The sequence below is a fragment of the Bufo gargarizans genome, chromosome 4, assembly GCF_014858855.1.
Source record: "Bufo gargarizans isolate SCDJY-AF-19 chromosome 4, ASM1485885v1, whole genome shotgun sequence".
Classification (NCBI taxonomy): Eukaryota; Metazoa; Chordata; class Amphibia; order Anura; family Bufonidae; genus Bufo; species Bufo gargarizans.
In genome coordinates this window covers 406,142,313-406,169,043 of record NC_058083.1, presented here as the reverse complement: position 1 = coordinate 406,169,043, position 26,731 = coordinate 406,142,313, and the positions used below count along the sequence as shown (strand labels likewise).

Below are 26,731 nucleotides of genomic sequence, written 5' to 3'. Positions count from 1 at the left end.
TCTCCTAGGAGCCCATACACTCTAGTTACAACCCTCATAATGTCCTTATTTAATTATATATATACTACTTTTCAGCACAATAACAAAGCTAGTCACGTGGTAAGTCACATGGCATGACGTCAAACACAGCCGACCTGTCACGACACTTCTCACAAACCGCCGTCTGAAGGGCCTTTGAGAGGCGCACTGTTATTGGTCATTTTTTTTATCTGCGGAGTGCTGATTGGGTAGAGGTCGTTAGGGGCGGGGCTCAGCGCTGGGAAGTGAATGGTTGCTTTCTGTAGCTGTGCGCAGTGCTTCCGGTACCCAGTGATTTGTATACAGTAGACATGGAGGAGTTGTGTGGCTGCCTCTGATCCTTACACCATGCCTGTGTGCGCGCGCTACTGAGGAGGGGACGACCTCTAGTCGTGCCGTTGATTCGGGTACGTTATTCCCATGTGTATGCGTTATATATAAAGCTACGTTGTATTATAGACAGGCTCATAAGGCACCTTCTCAGAGGGGCTGCTCAGACCTGACATAATATATTGCATTACCTCTAGTGTATGGGGTCCATACACTGTGTTCCATCTATTCTTCCCACTGTAAAATAAACTCCCTAGTATAACATAATAAGAGTAATGACCTATGTAATCATGCGTCCTCCAGTTAACATTTCTTACAAGTTTGTAAGTACTGGAATTTGAAGGGGAAGGGGAAGGGGGAGGGAGGGGGGGGGGGGGGGGTAGGAAAATAATCATGAAGAGTGTACCCCCCTTAAGGATCCTCATTTATTACTATTGGTCATAGACCATTAAGCGCCTTATTTCCGTTTGCCTTTTACTCATTTAAAACGGCACTTTTATTTCTCTTAAAGCGGCTCTGTCACCAGACTTACCCCCTGGTAGTGGCATCATACTGATTAACCCCTTAAGGACCCATGTACGTCATCTCTGGCCGTGACCAGAGAAGTACATGTACGTCATGGTGATCGGTCGGGTGTAATAGAAAGCGATCACAAAGTAATACGCACCCCAAAATAGTGCCAATCAAACCGTCATCTCATCCCGCAAAAATCATACCCTACCTAAGACAATCTCCCAAAAACTGAAAAAACTATGTCTCTCAGACTATTGAAACACTAAAACATAATTATTATTTTTTTTTGTTTAAAAAATATCATAGTGTAAAACTTACATGAAAAAAAAAGTATACATATTAGGTATCGCCATGTCTGTAATAACATGCTCTATAAAAATATCCCCTCAGGTAAATACCTTAAAAAAAAAAAAAAATGTGTAAAAAAAAAAAAAAAAAAAAAAAAGCCATTTTTGGTCACCTTACATTACAAAAAGTGTAATAGCAAGCGATCAAAAAGTCATATGCACCCCAAAATAATGCCAATAAAACAGTCATCTCATCCTGAAAAAAATGAGCCTCTACACAAGACATTCGCCAAAAAATAAATAAAACTACGGCTTTCAGAATGTGGAGACACAAAAAAAAAATCAATCTTGCCTCACAAAAAGTGTAAAATAGAGCAACCAAAAATCATATGTACCCTAAACTAGTACCAACAAAACTGCCACCTTATCCCGTAGTTTCCAAAGTGGGGTCACTTTAGTTTCTACTCTAGAGGTGCATCAGGAGGTCTTTAAATGTCATATGGCAACTTAAAATTATCCCAGTGAAATCTGCCCTCCAAAAACCATATGGCGTTCCTTTCCTTCTGCGCCCTGCCGTGTGCCCGTACAGGGGTTTACGACCACATATGGGGTGTTTCTGTAAACTACAGAATCAGGGCAATAAATATTGAGTTTTGTTTGGCTGTTAACCCTTGATTTGTTACTGGAAAAAATTGATTAAAATGGAAAATCGGACAAAAAAGTGAAATTCAGAAAATTCATCTACATTTTCCATTAATTCTTGTGGAACACCTAAAGGGTTAACACAGTTAGTAAAATCAGTTTTGAATACCTTGAGGGGTGTAGTTTCAAAAATTGGGTCATTTTTGGGTGGTTTCTATTATGTAAGCCTCGCAAAGTGACTTCAGACCTGAACTGGTCCTTAAAAAGTGGGTTTTGGAAATTTTCAGAAAAAACTTCTAAGCATTCTACCCTCCCCCAAAAATAAAATGGCATTCCAAAATTATCCAAACATGAAGAAGACATATGGGGAATGAAAAGTAATAACTATTTTTGTAGGTATTACTATGCATTATAGAAGTAGAGAAATAGAAATTTGGAAATTTTCAAATTTTTCAAACTTTTTGGTAAATTTGGTATTTTTTTTTATAAATAAAAAAAAAATTGGACTCAATTTTAGCAGTTTCATGAAGTACAATATGTGACGAGAAAACAATCTCAGAATGGCCGGGATAAGTCAAAGCGTTTTAAAGTTTATTCACACATAAATGGACACATGTCAGATTTGCAAAAAATGGCCTGGTCCTTAAGGTGAAATATGGCAGGGTCCTTAAGGGGTTAAAACCGTCCCTTTCTTTTGTTTGTATGTTACACCGCTGCATCAAAATCTTAGTTTTTATACAGCCAGGCCCATACATATTGGGACATTGACACAATTCTAACATTTTTGGCTTCATACACCACCACAATGGATATGAAATGAAACGAACAAGATGTGCTTTAACTGCAGACTGTCAGCTTTAGTTTGAGGGCATTTACATCCAAATCAGGTGAACGGTGTAGGAATTACAACAGTTTGTATATGTGCCTCCCACTTGTTAAGGGACCAAAAGTAATGGGACAATTGGCTTCTCAGCTGTTCCATAGCCAGGTGTGTGTTATCCATTGTGGTCGTGTATAGAGCCAAAAATGTTAGAATTGTGTCGATGTCTCAATATTTATGGACCTGACTGTATGTAAATGAGCAATTCAAGTCCTTAGAGGCGGGGCTGAATATTTTGAGCACTGCTGTGTAACACCCCCTGTGCTCTGTACACGCCCCCTCCCCTTGATTGACAGGGCAAGGCAGCAGGCTGAGGGCAGAGCTGTGTCCTGGCTTATACATATCCACTGTATATATGTGTGTTATACACTCTCTGCACTATATTCCCTTGTCAGATCCCAAGACTTGTTGGAAAGTCAGATCTTGACTCACAGGAAACCACTTCCAATAGGTGGTGCTTGCGAGATGGTTCTCCCTTTTTTTTTTTTTTTTTTTTTTTTTTGGGAGGCCCCTTTTTGCAGACCCCATACATTGTAAAGGAAATACACAGCATAGATTGATGTTACAGATTTTAAATCCGCACGGCAGGACAGTTTCCGCCAGTCCTGCAGATTTGCCGGCCATAACTCCATTGTGGCATTTCCGCCATGTGTGACTATATCCTAAAAGGTTTTTACTCTTTTTTGGAGATTGGTGGGGGGTCTGACTCTCGGCACTCTGACCATTCAGCTTTTGCGCTCTCTGCAGTCTCTTCATTGTTTACACGGGGCTGCAGCGGTGCAGAGTGTTGCAGTTTTCACTCATTCAAGTGAAAGAGACTAAGCTGCTATACCGTGCACTGCTACTAAGGCTACTTTCACACTCGTGTTTTGGGTGGATCTGTCATGGATTCTATTGTGTCAGAGAAAATGGCAGCGTTTTGGTGTCCGCCTCCAGAACGGAATGAAGACTGATTGGAGGCAATCTGATGCATTCTGAGCGGATCCTTTTCCATTCAGAATGCATTAGGGCATAACTGATCAGTTTTGGACCGCTTGTGAGAGCCCTGAACGGATCTCGCAAACGGAAAGCCAAAACGCTAGTGTGAAAGTAGCCTAAGTAGGCGAGCAGCAGGTAACCAGTGGAGAGGTGGCAGCATGCGGACGAGCCGTACCAGTGAGTAATGCATGACCAGGAATACATAGCATGATTGTTAGTAGAAAAGTTCAGTTCTTTTTCTAAATGTTTCAAGAGAGGTTTCCAATGATCAAGTCTTGTTGCTAGCATTGACTTAAAGGTCATTGCCAAAATAGGCTTCTTATTGATCTTAAAGGGGTAGTCCAGGATTTTGATACTGATGACCTGTCCTTAGGATAGATCATCAATATTAGATTGGCAGAGGTCTGACTCCTCACATCCCCATGGATCAGCTGTTTCATTGTGGCGCCGTAACTCCCATTGTAGTGAATAGAAGCAGCGCTTCAGTTATCAGTTCCATTCAGATCCCAACAGACAGAGCTAAAATGAAATAGTTGATCGGCGGGAGTACTGTGTCAGACCCCACCCATCTGAAATTACAGTATTAATATCAAAATCCCAGAAAACCCCTTTAAGGAATATTTTTCATGATACAAAATCGTTAATCTTTGTTAATTGCAGAAAATGGTTCATTTTAAGGATTAACGTTTGATTAAAGTCTTCATGAAATGTTATTTGCTTTACTTTGTAGGCCTAGAGTTCTTACAAGATGGCAGGTCGCAGGAAACGGGCACCTCCAGTCAAGCTGGACGATGGCGCTAAGAAACTGTTATCCTGGAACATGCATGAAGACAGAAGGAATGAAGTCACTCTTGAAGAGGATGGGAACCCTGCCGAGCCATGCACATCACTTTCTTTAATAAATAACAGTCCTGAAAGGTTGTTATCCACCTGTGAGACTGAAAGTCCAAGTACACAGCCAGGAAGAAAAGAAAATTATGACTCTATAGACTTCTTGGCTCCATCATCTGTTGATCTTAGTTTAGTAGTCTTGCCCGTTCCTGATGATGACGTCTGGAGAGCTTTGCTTTGTGTATTCAGTCTTCAGGTTTCTCCTGGGCAGTATGCTAGTTTGGATTTTGATGGGTGCAGTTTTACATTGACTAGTACCGCTTCCTCAAAACCTGCCCAGCTTTTGCTTTGTGTGCATAAATCAGACGTAGATGAAGGGTCTACACATGAATCTAGCAGACGTGCAGAGGAGGTTCTTGTTGAAGCTTCACCTGGTGGCCAGATGCTGGATGACATAATGTGGTTGCAGAAGAAGAAGCTTATTGCACTTTATCAAAGGACAACCCCATATAATGAGCTTGAGGTAATCAAAGATCTGCTTGTCCCTACAACTACCAGTGGAGTCTCTGATCAGTCACTGTCATCTTCTGCTTTCATAAAAAATTTAATACACCTTCTGTATTTTTTATTTTTGTACTAGCTTGTGCCTTCATTGTAGAAGCTGGACAAGATTTGTTAAAATTTGGCAGGGAGCAGGATGTTTTGTGAAGTTAAATTAAACCGTACTGACCTTTAAAGAGTTTCTACCACCAGAAATACTGTTATGTAGCTGACTGACATTAGCGATGCGCCCATGTCAGCACTACATAACAGTATGTTTCTAACAGTAGTTCCTGCAGCCGTTTTTGTTAAAAACTTACTTTTATAGATATGCTAATGAGCCTCTAGGTGCTATGTGGGCATCATTAGCACCTAGAGGGCTCCGTTCACTAACCATTTCAGCCGCTCATCGTGTCCCTCCAGCCCGCCCCGCTCCTGTTGATTGACGTGAAACTTCTAAGTGTCGAGTACCAATTCCCGCGCCGTGCGCTTCTGTATTCGGCGCAGGCGCAGTGAGTGAATGCTGCGCTTCTAGTGCCGGCTTCCTCATTGTAACGTAGTTGGCGCAGGCGCAGTGAGGAAGCCGGCGCCGGGAGAATACAGAAGCGCACGGCGCAGGTGCAGGAATTGGTACTCGATACTGAGAAGTTTCACGTCAATCAACAGGAGCGGGGCGGGCTGGAGGGACGCGATGGGCGGCTGAAATGGTTAGTGAACGGAGCCCTCTAGGTGCTAATGACGCCCACATAGCAACCTAGAGGCTCATTAGCACGTTCATCAGTGACGTGGGCCTAGGTGCATCTCCATCCCATTCAAGTGAATGGGGCTGAGCTGCAATACCAAGTGGAGGGCGCACTGTGCTTGGTAAGTTTTGAGGAGGCCGTGGTGCTCTTCAAAAAGCTGATTGGCGAGGGTGCAGGAATTTAGACACCTAATGATCAGGTATTTACCTATCCAGAGGATAGGCCATCAATATTAAACACTTGGAAAACCCCTTTAAATTGCCCTGGTGGTCCCCACCAATCTGATCCCTGCTAGGCCTACATCAGTCACAGGAACTATGAGTGACATATGACCGCTTCAGGCCCAGTGGAGATCGGAGCAGTGATTTAAAATAAGAGGCTCTATTGGCTCTCCGGACATGTCCGTTATAGTAAATGGTTACATTCTTCATCAAATAATAATCCTGGAGCATCTTCTATAAAAACTTTGTTTTGTTCCTCCTGAAAAATTTGTGAATAATTTGACAATTGGGTGTTACTAGTTGAGGATGTGTCTACACAGTCTGACGCTGTCCCTTCCAATCTAACTGGTAGTTGTGTAGGGACATTCCCTTTGGACAGGAGATTGGTAACACCCAGTTTTGCACGGAGGGACAACAGAGGAAGGGTGCACCGCTTAGTTCGAGGAAACGATGAGCCAGAATTGTTGATTTAGGCTTTGTTGACCCAAACATTATTTTTTTTTTTCGGAATTCCCTCTTTTTCCTAAAACCAGCTGCTATTGTTTTTAATAGGGGGCCACACTGCCGTTCATGTGACCACAATGAAAGGTCATGTTCATTTGTTCTGTGGTATCCATGTAGGCAGCAACATGGGAAAAAACGCCACAGAAACTGTGGGTGATTGAGACATAACCGCCATGTGAACTAGCACTTTGGCCCTTTTATATGGCAGAATCTTACCCAAAACCAGGAATGGTTCTGAAACCCAGATTTACAAATCTTTCATTATGCTATTCTATCTAATGCTGGTTTTGACTTTCAAATGCAGATGCAAATGCTCACCATGTGAAAGCCTCATGGGGAGTTTTTATTTTACGCACTTATATAGCGCTGTTATATTCCACAGCACTTTACAGACATTAGCATAAAGCTGTCCCCAATGGGGTTCACAATTTTAGTTAGGCTACTTTCACATTAGCGGCAGACTTCTCCGGCAGGCTGTTCCAGCGGCTGAACAGCCTGCAAGATCCGTTCTGCAGCTAGTGCACACATGCCGCTGGAAGTCCGCTCAGGCCCAATTCACTATAATGGGGGCGGGCCAGAGGTTAGGCCGCAGCACGGCAAACATGCCGATGGGCGGCTGTAATAAAACTACGTCGTGAATGGGATGGGAGCAGACTTCCGACGGCATGTGTGCGCTAGCGGCAGCACGGATCCAGCAGGCTGTTCACCTGCTGGAACAGCCTGCCGGAGAAGACTGCAGCTAATGTGAAAGTAGCCTTATGATAGTATTTACTAAACCAGACACATCAGGGAAGCTGACATGTTCCTTTTAAAGGGAACCTGTCATCTGGATTTTGTGTATAGAGCTGAGGACATGGGCTGCTAGATCGCAGCTAGCACATCCGCAATATCCATTCCCCATATCTCTGTGTGCTTTTATTGTGTAAAAAAAAAAAAGATATTATATATATATATATATATATATATATATATATATATTATGTAAATGAGGCTACTACATTTCTGGAGCCCAGCCACGTCCACTGTGAAGGAGCCCAGCACTGCCCGCATCCTCCGAATCTCCTCCTTGCTCCCCGACGTCACAAAGCTAGAGCGCCGTAATCTCTCGATGCGTGAGCTAGCTCATGCGCGGTGTCGGCATAGTGTTCATTCCCTGTGCTGGCATCAGCCTCAGGGAACGAACTGCACATTGTGAGATTACGGCACTCTAGCTTTGTGACGTCGGGGAGCAAGAAGGGGATTCAGAGGATGCGGGCGGTGCTGGGCTCCTTCACAGTGGGCGTGGCTGGGCTCAGAGTCGGAGAACGCTGGACTCCTCTCTCAAGCATGGAGGAGACGGGGCTCATCTAAGGTTCATTTACATATCTATAATTATTTTTTTTTTTACACAATAAAAGCACAAAGAGCTATGGGGACTAGATATTTCGGATGTGCTAGCGGCGATCTAACAGCCCATGTCCTCAGCTCTATACCCAAAATCCAGGTGACAGGTTCCCTTTAAAGGGGTTAGTCCATGATTAATGTAAAAAATGAAAATCAGGCATCATATAGTACATGACGGTCTCTTTCTAACAAAGCTAGAACCAGCCCTGTACCTCGCATGGTCCAGAGATCTCCCCATTCATTGCCCTGCTAGATTTATATCAAGCCGACAGCTCAAGGGCGAGTGTCTTTTCTGCTGTAGCTCAGAGGCGTGCCCATTCCACTGCAACCCTCTCCTATCGCAGCTCAGGAGGCAATTAAAGGATGAAACTGAGCATGTGCAGCCATCTCTGTAAGGCCTCTTTCACACTTGCGTTGTCCGGATCCGTCGTGTACTCAATTTGCCGGAATTACACGCCGAATCCGGAAAAATGCAAGTGAACTGAAAGCATTTGAAGACGGATCAGTCTTTAAAATGTGTTCAGTGTTACCATGGCAGCCAGGACGCTAATAAAGTCCTGGTTGCCATAGTAGTAGTGGGGAGCAGGGGAGCAGTATACTTACCGTCCGTGCGGCTCCCGGGGCGCTCCAGAATGACGTCAGAGCGCCCCATGCGCATGGATGACGTGTCCATGCGTTCACGTGATCCATGCGCGTGGGGCGCCCTGACGTCACTCTGAAGCGCCCCGGGAGCTGCACGGACGGTAAGTATACTGCTCCCCACTACACTTTACCATGGCAAACAGGACTTTAGCGTCCTGGCAGCCATGGTAACCATTCAGAAAAAGCTAAACGTCGGATCCGATAATGTGCCGAAACAACGTTTAGCTTAAGGCCGGATCCGGATTAATGCCTTTCAATGGGCATTAATTCCGGATCCGGCCTTACGGCAAGTGTTCAGGATTTTTGGCCGGAGCAAAAAGCGCAGCATGCTGCAATATTTTCTCCGGCCAAAAAACGTTCCAGTCCGGGACTGAAGACATCCTGATGCATCCTGAACGGATTTCTCTCCATTCAGAATGCATTGGGATAATCCTGATCAGGATTCTTCCGGCATAGAGCCCCGACGACGGAACTCTATGCCGGAACAGAACAACGCAAGTGTGAAAGAGCCCTTAATAGGACAAAGAAATAAGAAAAATAACAAACTGCAGGTGGTGCTATAATGATACATTTTATAGAATAACACAGGGACTATACAGAATTTTTAATTACATGAAATTACAAAAGTATTCAGATCCAAGTGCTGGTTTGAAAACTGTAGAACAGGGATGCTCAACCTGCGGCCCTCCAGCTGTTGTAAAACTACAACTCCCACCATGCCCTGCTGTAGCCTGATAGCTGTAGGCTGTTTGGGCATGCTGGGAGTTGTAGTTTTGCAATAGCTGGAGGGCTGCAGGTTGAGCATGCCTGCTGTAGAATATTTTTTGTGGGACAACCCCTTTAATTAATATAAATGATTGATTAAAAAGTAAGTTTTAACCCTTATATTGCACCATGACATAAATATACAGCTTGGTGAATGAGTTTCCCATGCCTCCACATTGAGTTAATCAGTCGCGTGGCCTAGGAGCAGCTCAGTTCCATAGAAGTAAATGGGGCTAAGTTGCGATACCAAGTGCAGAAGCTGTACAATGTACGACGATGTGCTTGGTGAACTGTGAGAAGGCCCCGGCGCTCACAGGAGTGCCGGTACCTTTTCAAAACGGCTAATCTGCGGGGGTAGAGGGTGTCGGACCCCCATTGATCAGATACTGATGACCTATCCGAGAATAGGTCATCAGTATTAAAGTCTTGGAAAATCCTTTTAATCCCATGTTGAGTTCTGTACATGTATTACTGTACTTAACCTCATGTAAGGTCTTTAAAAAAGCGGAGCGGGCATCATCTTTAAAGATGGCTCCTGCTCCACCAGGTGCCTACTGTTTTACATTTAACCCCTCAGCTGCTCTTTCACTGTTGTAGCCTTCAGCTTTCTAGAGGCTCAAAGACTTACCACAGCAATGTTCTTGTGGAGCTCTGCATGTTGCAGGGCTCTGCAGGAACATAATGAGTCTCCCATAGACTGTAGTTGTAATTCATTGCAGTCTGTGGGAGAAACAGTCTAACAATTGCATGTTCAATTCCCTAAGTGTACAAGAAAGTATAAAGTAAAATAAATAAAAAATTAAATATAAAAAAAGTAAATATATAAAAATGTAAATCATCCCCTTTTCACCAAAGAAAAAATGAACAATTAAAAACAGAAAGAAGATTTGCATTGCCGGGTCCGAAAAGGCCCATACTATCAAAATATAAACATATTTATCCCGTATGATGAAAGGCGGGGGGGAACAAAATCAAAATGACCAATTCACCGTTTATTTCTACACTTCACCTCCCCAAAACATTTGAATAAAAAGTGAGCAAAAAGTCATACTGAGTGTCCCACAAAAAGACTAGCTATAACTTAAAAAAAACCTGGGAGTCAGAATACGGAAATGAAAAGAATTATTATTATTTTTTTTTTTTTTTTCCAGTATTAAAATACAAGTGTGGTATTGCTGTAATTGTACTGACACGGAGAATGAAGGGTGTGGGTCAGCTTTCTACGTCATTTATTTTGCGGTAAACAAAACCCATAAAATGGTGGTGGAATTTGTTTAATTTTTTTTTTCTCCAGCTTTCCACAACATTTTTATGCAATATTAAATGGTGCTATTAGAAAGTACAACTTGTCAAGCAAAAAACAAGCCACCATTTGACTCTGAACAGAAATATAAAAAAAAGTTATGGCTTCTCTGAGGTGACAGATTCTCTTTAACCTGTTTTTTAAATCCCATGGTGAACAATATGAAGAATGCAAAAAATAAATAAAAAATCCCAACAGAATAGCTTTTCTCCCCATTATCCTCCTGCAAAAGTAATGAACATTAATGAATAATTTATATGTACCCTAAAATTGTCCTAAAAACAATATACACTTTGGAGGTCATTTATTATACTGAAATACGCCTTTATTAGGCCGACTGCAAGGACGCCGTGCGCTCCTTCTCTGAACAGGAATCCAGCCCTGCATACCACGGACCGCTCGGCCATGGAACACGGCCGTGTGCATTCGGCCTTAGGCATATTTCAGGCGCATATGGCGGTGCTCACGCAAGGTCTAAAAAAGTGGGTGTGGCGAGCGAAGGGGAGGGGGCAGTGGGCCCGTCTCATTCATCATTTTTTACGCCTGTCTAAGAATGTTAGAAAATATTTACTTTAAAAAATAAAAAAAAATCACCCAAAAATTAAAACTTCTAAATACCCATTTTCCCAATTTGTCATAATAAATATTAAATCAATAAACATATGTTCAATCTACTAAAAGATTACCATATTTTTCACTTTGTAAAACAGTGCGTCTTAAAAAGCAAATACTAATGTGCGCTTCCATTACTTAAGTGCTCATTAGTACAGTGGGACCGTGAAGCGATGAATATAGCTCCTCTGGTGCTGTCTTTATTCACTGCTCCTAGGTCCTCTATGGCAGAATAGTTTTTTTCCCCTTTTCACCCCAAAAATACTGGTGTGTGTGTGTATATATGTATATGTGTATATGTGTGTGTATATATATATATATATATATATATATATAATTAGTACAGACCAAAAGTTTGGACACACCTTCTCATTCAAAGAGTTTTCTTTATTTTCATGACTATGAAAATTGTAGATTCACACTGAAGGCATCAAAACTATGAATTAACACATGTGGAATTATATACTTAACAAAAAAAGTGTGAAACAACTGAAAATATGTCATATTCTAGGTTCTTCAAAGTAGCCACATTTTGCTTTGCACACTCTCTTGATGAGCCGTCTAATAGTAAATAGTTATGTGCATAATCGCATAATGAGCGGAGTACTTACAACTACAAGCGCTCGCCGAGAGGAGGCAGGAGGCAGGCTGGGAGGACAGGCGCTGGCAGCGTGAGTCATACGTCATGCGCCCACGCCTCCTGCTTCATTCATAAAGTGGGCGGCGCAGGCGTGTGACGTATGACTCGCACACTGCCAGCGCCCGTCCTCCCAGCCTGCCTCCTCCCTCCTCTCGGCGAGCGTTTGTAGTTGTAAGTACTCCGCTCATTATGCGATTAAGTACATAACTATTTACTATTAGACATACGATTATACAGTGAGCGGGGCCCGTTTAGTAGAATAGTCACTGCACGGGCCCCGCTGTCATTATAAAAGCAGACGCCGGCCCCCAGCCCCTCCTCCCTCACAGCTGATACACCCGCCGCGCGGCATCGCGGCGGGTGTATCATTGAAAATCGCAAAATAATTTGCGCGAAAAAAATCGCGCGAAAATTCGCAAATCGCAAAATAAGCTGCATTCGCCGTATAAGACTCACTGCTATTTTCCCCCCACTTTTGGGGGGGGGGGGGGAAGTGCGTCTTATACGGCGAAAAATACGGTGTATATATCTCATACATCTGAGTGTCTGTCTGGACGTTCTTTATGCGCAACCAAACAACTGAACCGATCTTCACCAAATTTGGCACCCAGGTACATCAGGTGTCCGGGATGGTTTTACACCTTTTTTCTCAGCGCTCTAGGACGTACCGTTTCTGAGATATTCCCAAAAAATGACCCGCATTAGCCAATACAAGCCAGCAAGCCTTTCACTTAAATCCGAACTGCCATTTACATGGTCACATGTCCCTCATCAGCCAATAGTAGCTCGCAGTCCTACTCCAGGTTGCCATAACAACTGATCACAGGTTTTAGCAGTTTGCAGGTCCTTAAATATTCAGTCATATGACGTATGACGGCACAACTACACTGCTACATTCATGGGGGGCAGGGGCCATTATTAAATGGACGGGCACTGTGGAGTTCACTGTTAATGGGGCAGGCACTGCGGAGGTCACTGTTAAAGGGGTGGGCACTGTGGAAGTCACTGTTAAAGAGGCGACCACTATGAAGATCACTGTTAAAGGGGTGTGCACTGTGGAGGTCACTTAAAGGGGGGGCACTGTAGAGGTCACTGTTAAAGGGACGGGCACTGTGGAGGTCATTTTTAAAGGGGCGGCCACTATGGAGGACACTGTTAAAAGGACGGGCACTGTGGAGGTAATTTTTAAAGGGGCGGGTACTATAGAGGTCACGTGCGAAGCCGGGTCATTCTGCTAATATATATTAAAAAAAAAAATTGCAATACCGGTATATTGTGTGGAACGTTAAACTGTGTCAATAAAAAGTACAACTCATCTTGCCAAAATCAAGCACTCAATATAACTATTTCAACGGAAACAAGTAGCTACATAGCTCCAAAAAGTATAAAAAAAAGTTACAGCTAACAGAAAGCTTGGAAGCAAAAAGGAAAACAATCCTGTTGCTTTGTAAAGCGACTCTACTGTGTAGAAGTAAAATTGAAGCTATACACGTGTAATGTATAGTTACCGTACCTAGTGCCCTCTGTTTCACTGCTGCTGCCCCAGTTCTTGTCTCCTCTTGATGTACTGGCCCCGTAACACTAACAATAGCAGCGCCTGTGTATCTGAGAACAGCTAGGAGCCCACTATTGATGAGAACAGGGGGCCCCCGCTAGAGTGATAGAGTGCTCTCTGTCCTTCCCATGGAAGTGAATGAAAAGGGGGGACCAATATTCACACTAACTTTGGTAACTTCTTTGAATAAAGACATTTGGGGTCATTTATCAAACTGGTGTAAAGTAGAACTGGCTTAGTTGCCCATGGCAACCAATCAGATTCCACTTTTCATGTGGGACAGCTCCTTTGGAAAATGAAAGGAGGATTCTGATTGGTTGCTATGGGTAACTAAGCCAGTTCTGCTTTACACCAGTTTGATAAATTACCCCAATTGTACTGTGCTACTTGTTGATGTTTGGTGCAGATAAGATTTGTAGAGTCTCTTTTCTCTTGTGCTGTTTTCTAGGTCGGGGTTTATTTGCTGGAAGCATGTTTATCCAAACCAGAATTTCTCAGTGAAGGACACAGGAGGATGAAGAAATCGTGTCTTCTTATTCAAAAGCTGATGGAAAAGTTCTACAGCTTCACCATACCAGGTGCCATACCCGAAAAAACATTTATTAGAACCATAACCTACAACAGTAATGCTCAGTACTTATCTTTTTTTTATAATTTTGTACATATAGGAGGAATCGGGGAACTTATGACACAATACAAACATGGACCATCCCTTAAAATAGCGGGATCATGTTTGATTACAGACTACAAATTGTCCTCTTGTTCAGGTGTAGTGTGTTGCTACAGAGCAATAGAAGAGCAACTATATGAGCTTGTGTAACTGTCATTTCCAGTTTTTTACTGTGTAGGAACAGTGATGTTAAAGAGGACCTTTTATGGGTCCAAACATTATAAACTAAGTATCAGGATACGTAGGGGATCTAACTGCACTTACTATTTTTTTCTGGGCGCCGCTCCGTTCGCCTGCTGTGGCCCCCGTTGTATTCTCCCGCCTGGTATGCTAATTTTAGCATCGGAGCAAAGAGAAGGAGACTGAGTCTTTCTCCGTGGGTGTCTCCTTCTCCCTGGCTGTAGCGCTGTCCAATCGCAGCAGAGAGCGTCGCAGCTAGGGAGAAGGTGATTTTTTTTTTTTTTTCTCCCTGGCTGTGACGCTCTCCGCTGCAATTGGACAGCGATACAGCCATGGAGAAGGAGACACCCACGGAGAAAGACTCAGTCTCCTCTTTGCTCCGATGCTAAAATTAGCATACCAGGCGGGAGAATACAACGGGGGCCATAGCGGGCGAATGGAGTGGCGCCCAGAAAAAATAGTATGTGCAGTTAGATCCCTGCACTATCCCCTACGTATCCTGATACTTAGTTTATAATGTTTGGACCCATGAAAGGTCCTCTTTAAAGGGATTGTCCGGGTTCAGAGCTGAACCCGGACACCCCTCCATTTTCACCCAGGCAGCCCTCCTGACATGAGCATCGGAGCAGTTCATGCTCCGATGCTCTCCTTTGCCCTGCCCTAAATTGCACAGGGCAAAGGCATTTTTAGGAGTTCCGGTGATGTACAGGGGCTCTCCATGGGGCTGACAGGAACTCCTGTGTAAAACGGCTAGGGCAGAGCTAAAGCCCGCCCCTCAGAGCCGGTGATGTCACCGAACACACTGAAAGTTACCGCCCGGCAGTGTGTTATTGAAAACAAAAGAGCCCGTGCCCTGCGCGATTTAGTGGAGCATGAGATGCTCCGATGCTAGGCTCAGGGATGCTGCCGGGGTGAAAATAAGGCTATGTCCGGGTTCAGAGACAACCCCTTTAAGTGATTTTATGATATACCTTTTAGGGAAATATTTAAACTTATTTAAAAACTGTAAAACATTACGAATAAAATTATGTCTTCAGCATGCACTGTATGCTAAAGATGGCTAATTGTAAGATGCCAAGAGGCCTGTCTCTCTCCTCTCTGCCCTAGCCCCTATCTACTAGCTCTACAAAGAGTCCCTGCCTATTCTAAGAGTCCTACCTACTGGATCTTCTGCCAGTGCTCATCACTGGCTGCCCAGTCCCCCTCTGTTACCCTTGTAAAGTATATTACAAAATCGGTTACTGTGGGACATTTATCAAGACTGGAGTTTCCATACACAGTCTTGATCCCCCTGCGCTGGAGTAATATGCGCCTAATTTTTTAGGAGGCATATGCCTTTTAATAAATTTGGTGCAGCTCTTGCAGTCCGAGCACCAGAAATTCACATCTATGCCAGCTAGGGTCTGGTGTAGACTTGAGCTATTACTCCATTTTGTGTCCACTATAGGCTTTGCCCCCTTCCACTAAGCCCTGCTTCCCTTTCTCGCCAATTTAGAAAAACGTTGAGAAGCTCAATAACAATTATGGCCAAATCTGGGTTGCACCATAAAGTGCGACTTTTTAACGCTACTGTTGTGGTGTAAATATCTTAATACATGCTTCAAATAGCAGTGCTTCAGTGGTACTCTTCAACACTACCACTTACCAGTTATTGATCGCCATACGATTTATTTTTCTTTTAGAATACTGGTCAGAAGGAGTTAAAAATAAAAAGAATCATTACTCACCTCCTTGTTTTTTGTTTTTTTTCCAACAGTACATTTTTATAATATATTTTAAAGTTACATTACTTTCTTTTTATGTGATAAATAGATTTATAGATTAATAAGCAACATTTTTACAACAGTTTCTTTGATATTGTCGGTATTTGTAAATTTGAATAGTTAAGCTGGAGAGTATTATTTAGTGAATAATTTCTCGTTATAATTATGTATTTGATTTTGAATAATAAATTTAATATATATATATATATATATTTGTATATTATTTATATAAATATTAATGACAAATTATTATATAAGTCATTAAGTATTCAGTTAGTATTTTGTTTAGTAGAAGGTCATTACTCACCTCCTTGTATCCCCAACCACTGCTGTTAGATACTACTCCAGTTGCTCTTCACTTCCAGTCCCGGCTCAACATGCCAGAAATCTCCTTTTAACCCACTTCTGACCATTTTTTTAATTTTATTTTTATCTTACTGGAAAATCTCTTGTAATGTCTGTTTTTTGTTCCACCTAGTGATTTTTTTTTATGTTTTCATTGCATTAGTGATTAAAGTATTTTTTTTATCTCCTTGCAGATATTTCAGATGACAGTGAGGAGGAGTCAGACCAAGAGCTTGAGAGACAAAATATTGAAGAACTCTATGCCTATGTCAGGCAAACTCATCAACAGGAAGGAAGGGTTCTGCAAGAAGATGTGCAGCATCCAGCTCTGATACCCATCCTGCGTCTGTACCAGAATGAAGCAGTCAATTGGATGCTGCAGAGAGAGAACTTCAAAAATGTGCCTTCTAATGGTAAATTCCATGATTGCTACCAAACTGCTATGCCTGACAGTCTGGTTACTAGGGGCACACCACACTACAGGCTATTTTTCCAGGCTATCATACAGTACTTGCCTTAGTGTTTTTCAGATGTGTTAAAGGGGTATTTCCATCTTAGCCATTGATAGGCAAAATCAGATTACAGTTGTAGCAAACTTTAACTTAAAACTTTCGGGTGGCGAAAACTCTTCAGTGTTGGATATACAGTGCATTCGGAAAGTCTTCCGACCTCTTCACTTTTTTCATATTTTATGTTGCATCTAGGTTTGGGCGATTAACCAAATTGGTTGAATTAATTTGCCTTTGAGGCCTCTGACGATTTCGTTTTTTTTCACAGAATTGCCAAATCGATTTTCATAATGGCGCTGCCTCCTGCCCTGCCTCGCCACATCGCTTCCCTGCTCCCGTCATTTTTTGCCTCGCTGTCGCCTCCTCCTCATAAGCCCGCCTTGCCACCTCTGCATTATACGGTATGAGGAGCAGGAGCTCCTCACTCTGCTCCCACCATGCGCACTGCATTTCTGTGACCGTCACCGCAGTCCAAAAATTGCAGCAGGGCCAGGTAGTTAGCGGGCTCTTTGGGCAGTCTGAGCAAGACACTGTGCAGTCCCTACAGCATGATAAAGTGCACCAAAAACTGCATTGCAGCTGCATGCAGTTTCACTAAAGTTAAGTTCACACCTACTGTGTGAAATCCGTTGCCCTGATCCGTTCAATCAGGACAATGGATTTCACATTTAATGCTGTCTTTCGGCATCAGTGGCATCCGTTGCCATAAGTTAGTTTTGTAAATCCGGACTTGCAGGACTTTTTGTTCGTGAAAAAAAAAAAGGATTACACACCTAACTGATGGCAACAGATGCCTTGCCATCTTAGGCCAATGGATGGCATAAAATGTGCAATCTGTTGTCCTGATCAATTTCATGCCATGAAGTTATGTACAATTATTGTAGTAATATATTTAAAAGTTATTTCTATAAAGAAAATAATTTATAGAATTGTGTTTTGGTATTTTTTTCAGTTTGATTAACAAAAATAAGAAAATCGAGATTCAAATAAAAAATCATCCATAAGGTTGAAAAAAAAAATCTGGATTTTATTTTTTGGCATAATCGCCCAGCCCTAGTTGTTGTGCTAAAATAAAAAATAAAAAGATTCAGATTTTAACTTATGATTCTGCTCTGAATACCAAATAATGAGAAAGTGAAAAATGTTCAATTTTTTTTATAATTTATTAAAAAAGGAAAAACTAAAATATTTAATTGACAAAGGTATTCAGAATCTTTACTAGATTTGGGGATTTTCTGGCATTCTTTGCAGATCCTCTGAAACGCTGTCAGGTTTGGTGGGGAACATCGGTGGGCAGATATTTTCCGTCTCTCCAGAGATATTCGATTGGTTTCAAGTCAGGGCTCTGGCTGGGCCACTCAAGGACATTCACAGAATTGTCCCTAACTGTCCCCACTGCTGTGTTGTTTTGGCTCTGTGCTTATGGTCATTGTCTTGTTGGAAGGTGATCATAAGGCCCAGCCTAAAGTCCAAAGCACTCTGGATCAGGTTTTCATTAAGAATATCTCTGTACTTTTCTCCATTCAGATTTTTTCTCAACCCTGACTAGTCCCTGTCACAGCCGCTAAAAAACACCCCCACAGCATGATGCTACCATCACCCTGCTTCACTGTTTGAATAGTATTGGGCAGGTGATGAGCAATGCCTGATTTCCTCTAGAAATGATGCTTAGAATTGAGGCCAAAAAGTTGAGTTTTGGTTTCACCAGACCTAAGAATCCTGCAAACTATAGGTGAGCTTTCGTGTGTCTTTTACTGAGCAGAGGCTTTTTCGGTGGCCATTCTGCCATAAAGTCCAGATTGGTGGAGTGCTGCAGTGGTGGTTGACCTTCTGGAAGTTTCTACCATCTGCACACAGGACCTGATTACTTAAGGTCTTTTTACACTGTCCAATTCTTCATACAATTGTCGGGAAGGAAGCGTTCCTTTCCTGAAAGTGCCTGCTTGTTGGTGAAGAAGACCTCCTCCACAGTGTGGGGAGAAGCAGTCGTCAATGTCATCGCTCGTCCCTATACAGAATCATTGTTTGCCAGCAGCAGTGGCTGTTTACACAGCATGCTGCTGGCAAGTGATGATTTAAGTGCATACACAAGCGATTCCCAAGGAATTAGTGTTTTGGTTGTTCATTGGATAACAGCAGCACCTTTATACCGGCAGATAATTGCTATGAGCAATCATTAGCATTTATCTGGCAGATTCTCAGCCCTTGTAAAATGCCCTTAAGCTTGGTGGAGCGGCCAGCTGTTGGAAGAATCCTGGTTGTTCTATACTTAATTATTATACTAATTATGAGCCACTGTGCTTTTGCGAACTTTCATTGTAGCAGAAAATCTTTGTACTGTTCTTCAGATCTGTGCATCCACACAATCCTGTCTTTGAGCTCTACAGGTAGTTCTTTCCTCCTTGTGGCTTGGTTTTTGCTCTGACCTTATATATATATATATATATATATATATATATATATATATAGATTGGGCTGTGTCTCCAAATCATGTCTAGTCAACTGAATTTACCACAGGTGGACTGCAATCAAGGTGTAGAAATATCTCAAAGATGATCTAGAGAAACAAGAAGGCCCGAGATCTAAATTTCAAGTGTCACAACATAGTTCATGCAAAATTTTCCTTTTTAATAAATGTGAAACTTTTGTTTTTGCTTTCTCAGTATGGGGTATTAAGTGCAGAATGATGGAAGCAAACAAGCCTGCGACATAACAAATGTCAAAAATAGTGAAAGGGTCTGAAGAGTTTACCAATGCACTGTATCTGCTAATTGAGCCCTTCTTTGAGACTTTATCTTTCCCAGGCAGGAAGTCTTGTAGTTCCTGATTTCACCTGCAAGGCCTCTACATGGGCTAACAATCAAGGCAATTAACGTTAATGTACATTCCTAATTGCCCTGTGTAAATGTTTCACTGATCACTTGATGAACAATTAAACACTTGTTCATTGGGTAAAGCACTGCTGATGCGGTCATCGAAATCACTGTTTCTGGGCTATGCTGCCCAAAAACAATAAATCTGTAGGCATGAATGGCTGACATGTGAATGCCTCTTTAAATAGGTATTCCCATTTTTATAAAGTTTTGGCAAATTGCTAGGATATGCCAACACATTATCATTAGTAGAGAGGGTCTGACCTCTGGGAACCCCCACTGAGACAGGGTTGCAGTGCTGTTTCCTTCTAAGTCTCTTCTGCAGATTGGTGCTCCCCACCACTGGCTGTGTGGTGAACTGGAGCCAACCAATTCACTTGAATGGCCCACGCTGCAGGGAAAACCATGAAGGAGATAAAGTTCTAGAAGAGCCCTTCAGTCTCAGGATCAGTGATGGTCCAAGAGGTCGGACCCCCATGATGTTAAAGTGATTATCCTAGCAAAATGTCATCCTTTTATACCATCATCGGCTTAGTGCAACATTTCTACTGAACTGAGGCCAGAAACTTGCAAAGGAGGCTTTCAGAAATTTAAACGATGCCATTCTCATTGGGGGGTACAGGCAGACCTTGGGTAGAGCTGCTGCCACGAGGAGGTGGACGCTAAGCGTTAAAGTGTTCTTCCAGCAATACTTTAGCTTCTACGTGGGAGCAAAAACTTTAATCACTTAAAGGCTGTGTACACTTTTGGAGGCAATTTTTGTTTATAATTGCATTTCACTTATTTTTGGCAAAAAAATCATATTTTCAATTAGCCTTTATTAAAATTATTGAGGTGTTCTGTCACAAAGGTTTTACTGTTTTTCTAGCTGTATGAATGTTACTTTCACTTTGTGCCAGTCATCTAATAAACCTTATCTGTAAATTACTAAGAAGTCATAAACACTTATTTAAGCCACATTCTTATTAGTAAGATAAAAACTGATCTATAATGAGTTTTTATAATGTCGGAGAGCAGAGATAAGGAACCCGTCAGCTCCCCAACTGATGGAAAAGAGAGAAAATCCAGAGTCTGCTACTAGAGCATCACAGCTATGTACAGAAAAAAAGACTACATATTTTTAGTAAAGACCAACTGAAAAAATGAGTACAATGCAATAATAAAAAAAAATCCCCAAAGGTGTACATAGCCTTTAAATCCATATTTAGTAGATGTAGGAGAAATTACATCTGACTCCAGTGCTGGGATGGGGATGTGCTCAATTTACTAGGAATGTGTTCCTCTACTGATGATCCTTTGTGTTATTTTGGATTACATTTTAGTGTTCTGTGCCAGTCACCTTTTTGTTTCTCTTTTTGTGCAGAAAATGCATTGCACCCATTATGGACAGAGGTCACAACAATGGATGGTATTAAACTGTACTATAACCCCTTTTCTGGAAGGTAAACCTTCTTAAAGTAATTTTGTATTCTGTATGTTAGAAGTGATGTAAACTGGTTCTTGTGAAATGACTTACCTGTCCAGTGTGCCCTGCACCGTCCTGGTATACTAATGATGTGAAGGGCATAGAGAATGAACACTCCTTTCCATATCTCTTTTAGGGCTCATGCACATTGCACACGACTGTATGTATTTTGCAGTCCGCATAAAACGGATCCGCAAAAAATACAGATGATGTCCGTGTGCATTCCGTATTTTGCGGAACGGAACAGCTGGCCCCTAATAGAACTGTACTATTCTTGTCCGTAATGCGGACAATAATAGGACATATTCTATTTTTTTGGCGGAACGGACACGGAAACAGAATGCACACGGAGTAACTTCCGTTTTTTTTTTTTTTGCGTACCCATTAAAAAATGGTTCCGTATACGGTTCGCAAAAAAACAGAACAGACACAGAAAGAAAATATGTTCGAGTACATGAGCCCTTAGCCGTGACTGTTGACAACAAAATCCAAAAGCAGGACTTTCAGCAGTGCTTGCTAGAAGAGATTACTATTTAGATGCCTAGATATTTAACCACTCCAGGACCGCCGTACGCAGGATTGCGTCCTGCCGGCGGCCCTGCTCTTCTGGGTGGACGCATATACGCGTCCTCCCGCGAGAGCCGAGATTTCCTGTGAACGCGCGCACACAGGCGCGCGCGCTCACAGGAACGGAAGGTGAGCGAGTGGATCTCCAGCATGCCAGCGGCGATCGCTCGCTGGCAGGCTGGAGATCCGAATTTTTTAACCCCTAACAGGTATATTAGACGCTGTTTTGATAACGGCGTCTAATATACCTCCTACCTGGTCCTCTGGTGGTCCCTTTTGTTAGGATCGACCACCAGAGGACACAGGTAGGTCAGTAAAGTCGCACCAAACACTACACTACACTACACCCCCCCCCCCCCGTCACTTATTAACCCTTTATGAACCCATGATCACCCCATATAATCTCCCTGATCACCCCCGTGTCAGGCTCCGTTCAGACGTCCGTATGATTTTTACGGATCCACGGATACATGGATCCGCAAAACACATGCGGACGTCTGAATGGAGCCTTACAGGGGGGTGATCAATGACAGGCGGGTGATCACCCATATAGATTCCCTGATCACCCCCTGTCATTGATCACCCCCCTGTAAGGCTCCATTCAGATGTCCGTATGATTTTTACGGATACATGGATACATGGATCGGATCCGCAAAACACATGCGGACGTCTGAATGGAGCCTTACAGGGGGGTGATCAATGACAGGCGGGTGATCACCCATATACACTCCCTGATCACCCCCTGTCATTGATCACCCCCCTGTAAGGCTCCATTCAGACATCCGCATGTGTTTTGCGGATTCGATCCATGTATCCATGGATCCGTAAAAATCATGCGGACGTCTGAATGGAGCCTTACAGGGGGTGATCAATGACAGAGGGGTGATCACCCATATACACTCCCTGATCACCCCCTGTCATTGATCGCCCCCCTGTAAGGCTCCATTCAGACATCTGCATGTGTTTTGCGGATCCGATCCATGTATCCATGGATCCGTAAAAATCATGCGGAGGTCTGAATGGAGCCTTACAGGGGGTGATCAATGACAGAGGGGTGATCACCCATATACACTCCCTGATCACCCCCTGTCATTGATCACCCCCCTGTAGGGCTCCATTCAGACGTCCGCATGTGTTTTGGTATCCATGGATCCGTAAAAATCATGCGGACGTCTGAATGGAGCCTTACAGGGGGGTGATCAATGACAGAGGGGTGATCACCCATATACACTCCCTGATCACCCCCTGTCATTGATCACCCCCCTGTAAGGTTCCATTCAGACGTCCGCATGTGTTTAGCGGATCCGATCCATGGATCCGTAAAAATCATACGGACGTCTGAATGGAGCCTTACAGGGGGGTGATCACCCTGATCACCCCCTGTCATTGATCACCCCCCTGTAAGGCTCCATTCAGACGTCCGCATGTGTTTTGCGGATCCGATCCATGTATCCATGGATCCGTAAAAATCATGCGGACGTCTGAATGGAGCCTTACAGGGGGTGATCAATGACAGAGGGGTGATCACCCATATACACTCCCTGATCACCCCCTGTCATTGATCACCCCCCTGTAAGGCTCCATTCAGACGTCCGCATGTGTTTTGCGGATCCGATCCATGGATCCGTAAAAATCATACGGACGTCTGAATGGAGCCTTACCAGGGGGGTGATCAATGACAGGGGGGTGATCAGGGAGTCTATATGGGTGATCACCCCCCTGTCATTGATCACCCCCCCCCCCCCCCCCTGTAAGGCTCCATTCAGACATTTTTTTGGCCCAAGTTAGCGGAAATTTTTTGTTTGTTTTTGTTTTTGTTTTTTCTTACAAAGTCTCATATTCCACTAACTTGTGTCAAAAAATAAAATCTCACATGAACTCGCCATACCCCTCACGGAATCCAAATGCGTAAACATTTTTAGACATTTATATTCCAGACTTCTTCTCACACTTTAGGGCCCCTAAAAAGCCAGGGCAGTATAAATACCCCACATGTGACCCCATTTCGGAAAGAAGACACCCCAAGGTATTCCGTGAGGGGCATATTGAGTCCATGAAAGATTGAAATTTTTGTCCTAAGTTAGCGGAAAGGGAGACTTTGTGAGAAAAAAACAAAAAAAATCAATTTCCGCTAACTTATGCAAAAAAATAAAAAATTTCTATGAACTCGCCAGGCCCCTCATTGAATACCTTGGGGTGTCTTCTTTCCAAAGTGGGGTCACATGTGGGGTATTTATACTGCCCTGGCTTTTTAGGGGCCCTAAAGCGTGAGAAGAAGTCTGGGATCCAAATGTCTAAAAATGCCCTCCTAAAAGGAATTTGGGCACCTTTGCGCATCTAGGCTGCAAAAAAGTGTCACACATCTGGTATCGCCGTACTCAGGAGAAGTTGGGCAATGTGTTTTGGGGTGTCATTTTACATATACCCATGCTGGGTGAGAAAAATATCTTGGTCAAATGCCAACTTTGTGTAAAAAAAATGGGAAAAGTTATCTTTTGCCAAGATATTTCTCTCACCCAGCATGGTTATATGTGAAATGACACCCCAAAACACATTCCCCAACTTCTCCTGAGTATGGCGATACCAGATGTGTGACACTTTTTTGCAGCCAAGGTGGGCAAAGGGGCACATATTCCAAAGTGCACCTTTCGGATTTCGCAGGCCATTTTTTACACATTTTGATTGCAAAGTACTTCTTACACATTTGGGCCCCTAAATTGCCAGGGCAGTATAACTACGCCACAAGTGACCCCATTTTGGAAAGAAGACACCCCAAGGTATTCCATGAGGGGCACGGCGAGTTCCTAGAATTTTTTTTTTTTTGTCACAAATTAGCGGAAAATGATGATTTTTCTTTTTTTTTCTTTTTTCCTTACAAAGTCTCATATTCCACTAACTTGCGACAAAAAATAAAAAATTCTAGGAACTCGCCATGCCCCTTACGGAATACCTTGGGGTGTCTTCTTTCCAAAATGGGGTCACTTGTGGGGTAGTTATACTGCCCTGGCAATTTAGGGGCCCAAATGTGTGAGAAGTACTTTGCAATCAAAATGTGTAAAAAATGGCCTGCGAAATCCGAAAGGTGCACTTTGGAATATGTGCCCCTTTGCCCACCTTGGCTGCAAAAAAGTGTGACACATCTGGTATCGCCGTACTCAGGAGAAGTTGGGGAATGTGTTTTGGGGTGTCATTTTACATATACCCATGCTGGGTGAGAAAAATATCTTGGTCAAATGCCAACTTTGTATAAAAAAATTGGAAAAGTTGTCTTTTGCCAAGATATTTCTCTCACCCAGCATGGGTATATGTGAAATGACACCCCAAAACACATTCCCCAACTTCTCCTGAGTACGGCGATACCAGATGTGTGACACTTTTTTGCAGCCTAGGTGGGCAAAGGAGCACATATTCCAAAGTGCACCTTTCGGATTTCACCGGTCATTTTTTACACATTTTGATTGCAAAGTTCTTCTCACACATTTGGGCCCCTAAATTGCCAGGGCAGTATAACTACGCCACAAGTGACCCCATTTTGGAAAGAAGACACCCCAAGGTATTCCGTGAGGGGCATGGCGAGTTCCTAGAATTTTTTATTTTTTGTCGCAAGTTAGTGGAATATGAGACTTTGTAAGAAAAAAAGAAAAAATCATCATCATTTTCCGCTAACTTGTGACAAAAAATAAAAAGTTCTATGAACTCACTATGCCCATCAGCGAATACCTTAGGGTGTCTACTTTCCGAAATGGGGTCATTTGTGGGGGTTTTCTACTGTTTGGGCATTGTAGAACCTCAAGAATCATGACAGGTGCTCAGAAAGTCAGAGCTGCTTCAAAAAGCGGAAATTCAAATTTTTGTACCATAGTTTGTAAACGCTATAACTTTTACCCAAACCATTTTTTTTTTTTTTGCCCAAACATTTTTTTTATTATCAAAGACATGTAGAACTATAAATTTAGCGAAAAATGTATATATGGATGTCGTTTCTTTTGCAAAATTTTACAGCTGAAAGTGAAAAATGTCATTTTTTTGCAAAAAAATCGTTACATTTCGATTAATAACAAAAAAAGTAAAAATGTCAGCAGCAATAAAATACCACCCAATGAAAGCTCTATTAGTGAGAAGAAAAGGAGGTAAAATTCATTTGGGTGGTAAGTTGCATGACCGAGCGATAAATGGTGAAAGGAGTGTAGTGCCGAAGTGTAGAAAGTGCTCTGGTCATGAAGGGGGTTTCAGCTAGCGGGGCTGAAGTGGTTAAAGGGGTTGTCCGGGTTTAGAGCTGAACCCAGACATCCCTCCATTTTCACCCCGGCAGCCCCCCTGACCTGAGCATCGGAGCAGTTCATGCTCTGATGCTCTCCTTTGCCCTACGCTAAATCGCGCAGGGCAAAGGGATTTTTTGGAGATCCAGTGACGTACCGGGGCTCTCCATGGGGCTGCCAGGAAGCCCGGTGATGTCAATGGAACTGATGGGTGGGATTTAGCGCTGCCCAAGCCAGTAAAACAGCTAGGGCAGCGCTAAAGCCCGCCCATCAGAGCCGGTGATGTCACTGAACACACTGCCGGGCGGAAGTTTCTGCCCGGCAGTGTGTTATGATAAACAAAAGAGCCCGTGCCCTGCGCGATTCAGCTCTGAACCTGGACAATCCCTTTAAGCTTCCTATAATTTACAGATTTAACATCGATTGCAGAGTACGTGCTTCACTTATCTCAGACTAGTCGGAAATTACAGCCTGTGTTACAGCTTCGAGCTGCAGTTGCAATTTTGCTGGCTTTACAGTTAAAGGGGTTGTCACACTTAATAAATGGCATTTATCATATAGACAAACTTAACAGCGTATTCCAATAGTTTTTTTTTACTGATGATCTGTCTTCTGGATCAGTCATCAGTGTCTGATTGTTGGGGGCCGACACCTGGGACCCTCGTCGATCAGCTGTTTGAGAAGGCATCAGCGCTCGCAGTAGCGCCGCGGCC

General features: G+C 43.0%; 1 protein-coding gene across 2 annotated transcripts in view; it reads left to right on the top strand.

Moving 5' to 3' along the window:
• The first annotated feature begins 280 nt into the window (after positions 1–280).
• Positions 281–26,731, top strand: part of SHPRH (SNF2 histone linker PHD RING helicase) — a 139,748-nt gene continuing 113,297 nt past the window's right edge. For both annotated transcript variants that reach the window (XM_044292552.1, XM_044292551.1), the window contains exons 1-5: positions 281–425; positions 4,379–5,002; positions 13,836–13,965; positions 16,540–16,758; positions 21,091–21,169. In XM_044292552.1, the coding sequence (XP_044148487.1) occupies positions 4,397–5,002; positions 13,836–13,965; positions 16,540–16,758; positions 21,091–21,169 (1,034 nt within the window). In that variant the 5' untranslated portion in view covers positions 281–425; positions 4,379–4,396. The remainder of the gene's footprint in view (positions 426–4,378; positions 5,003–13,835; positions 13,966–16,539; positions 16,759–21,090; positions 21,170–26,731) is intronic.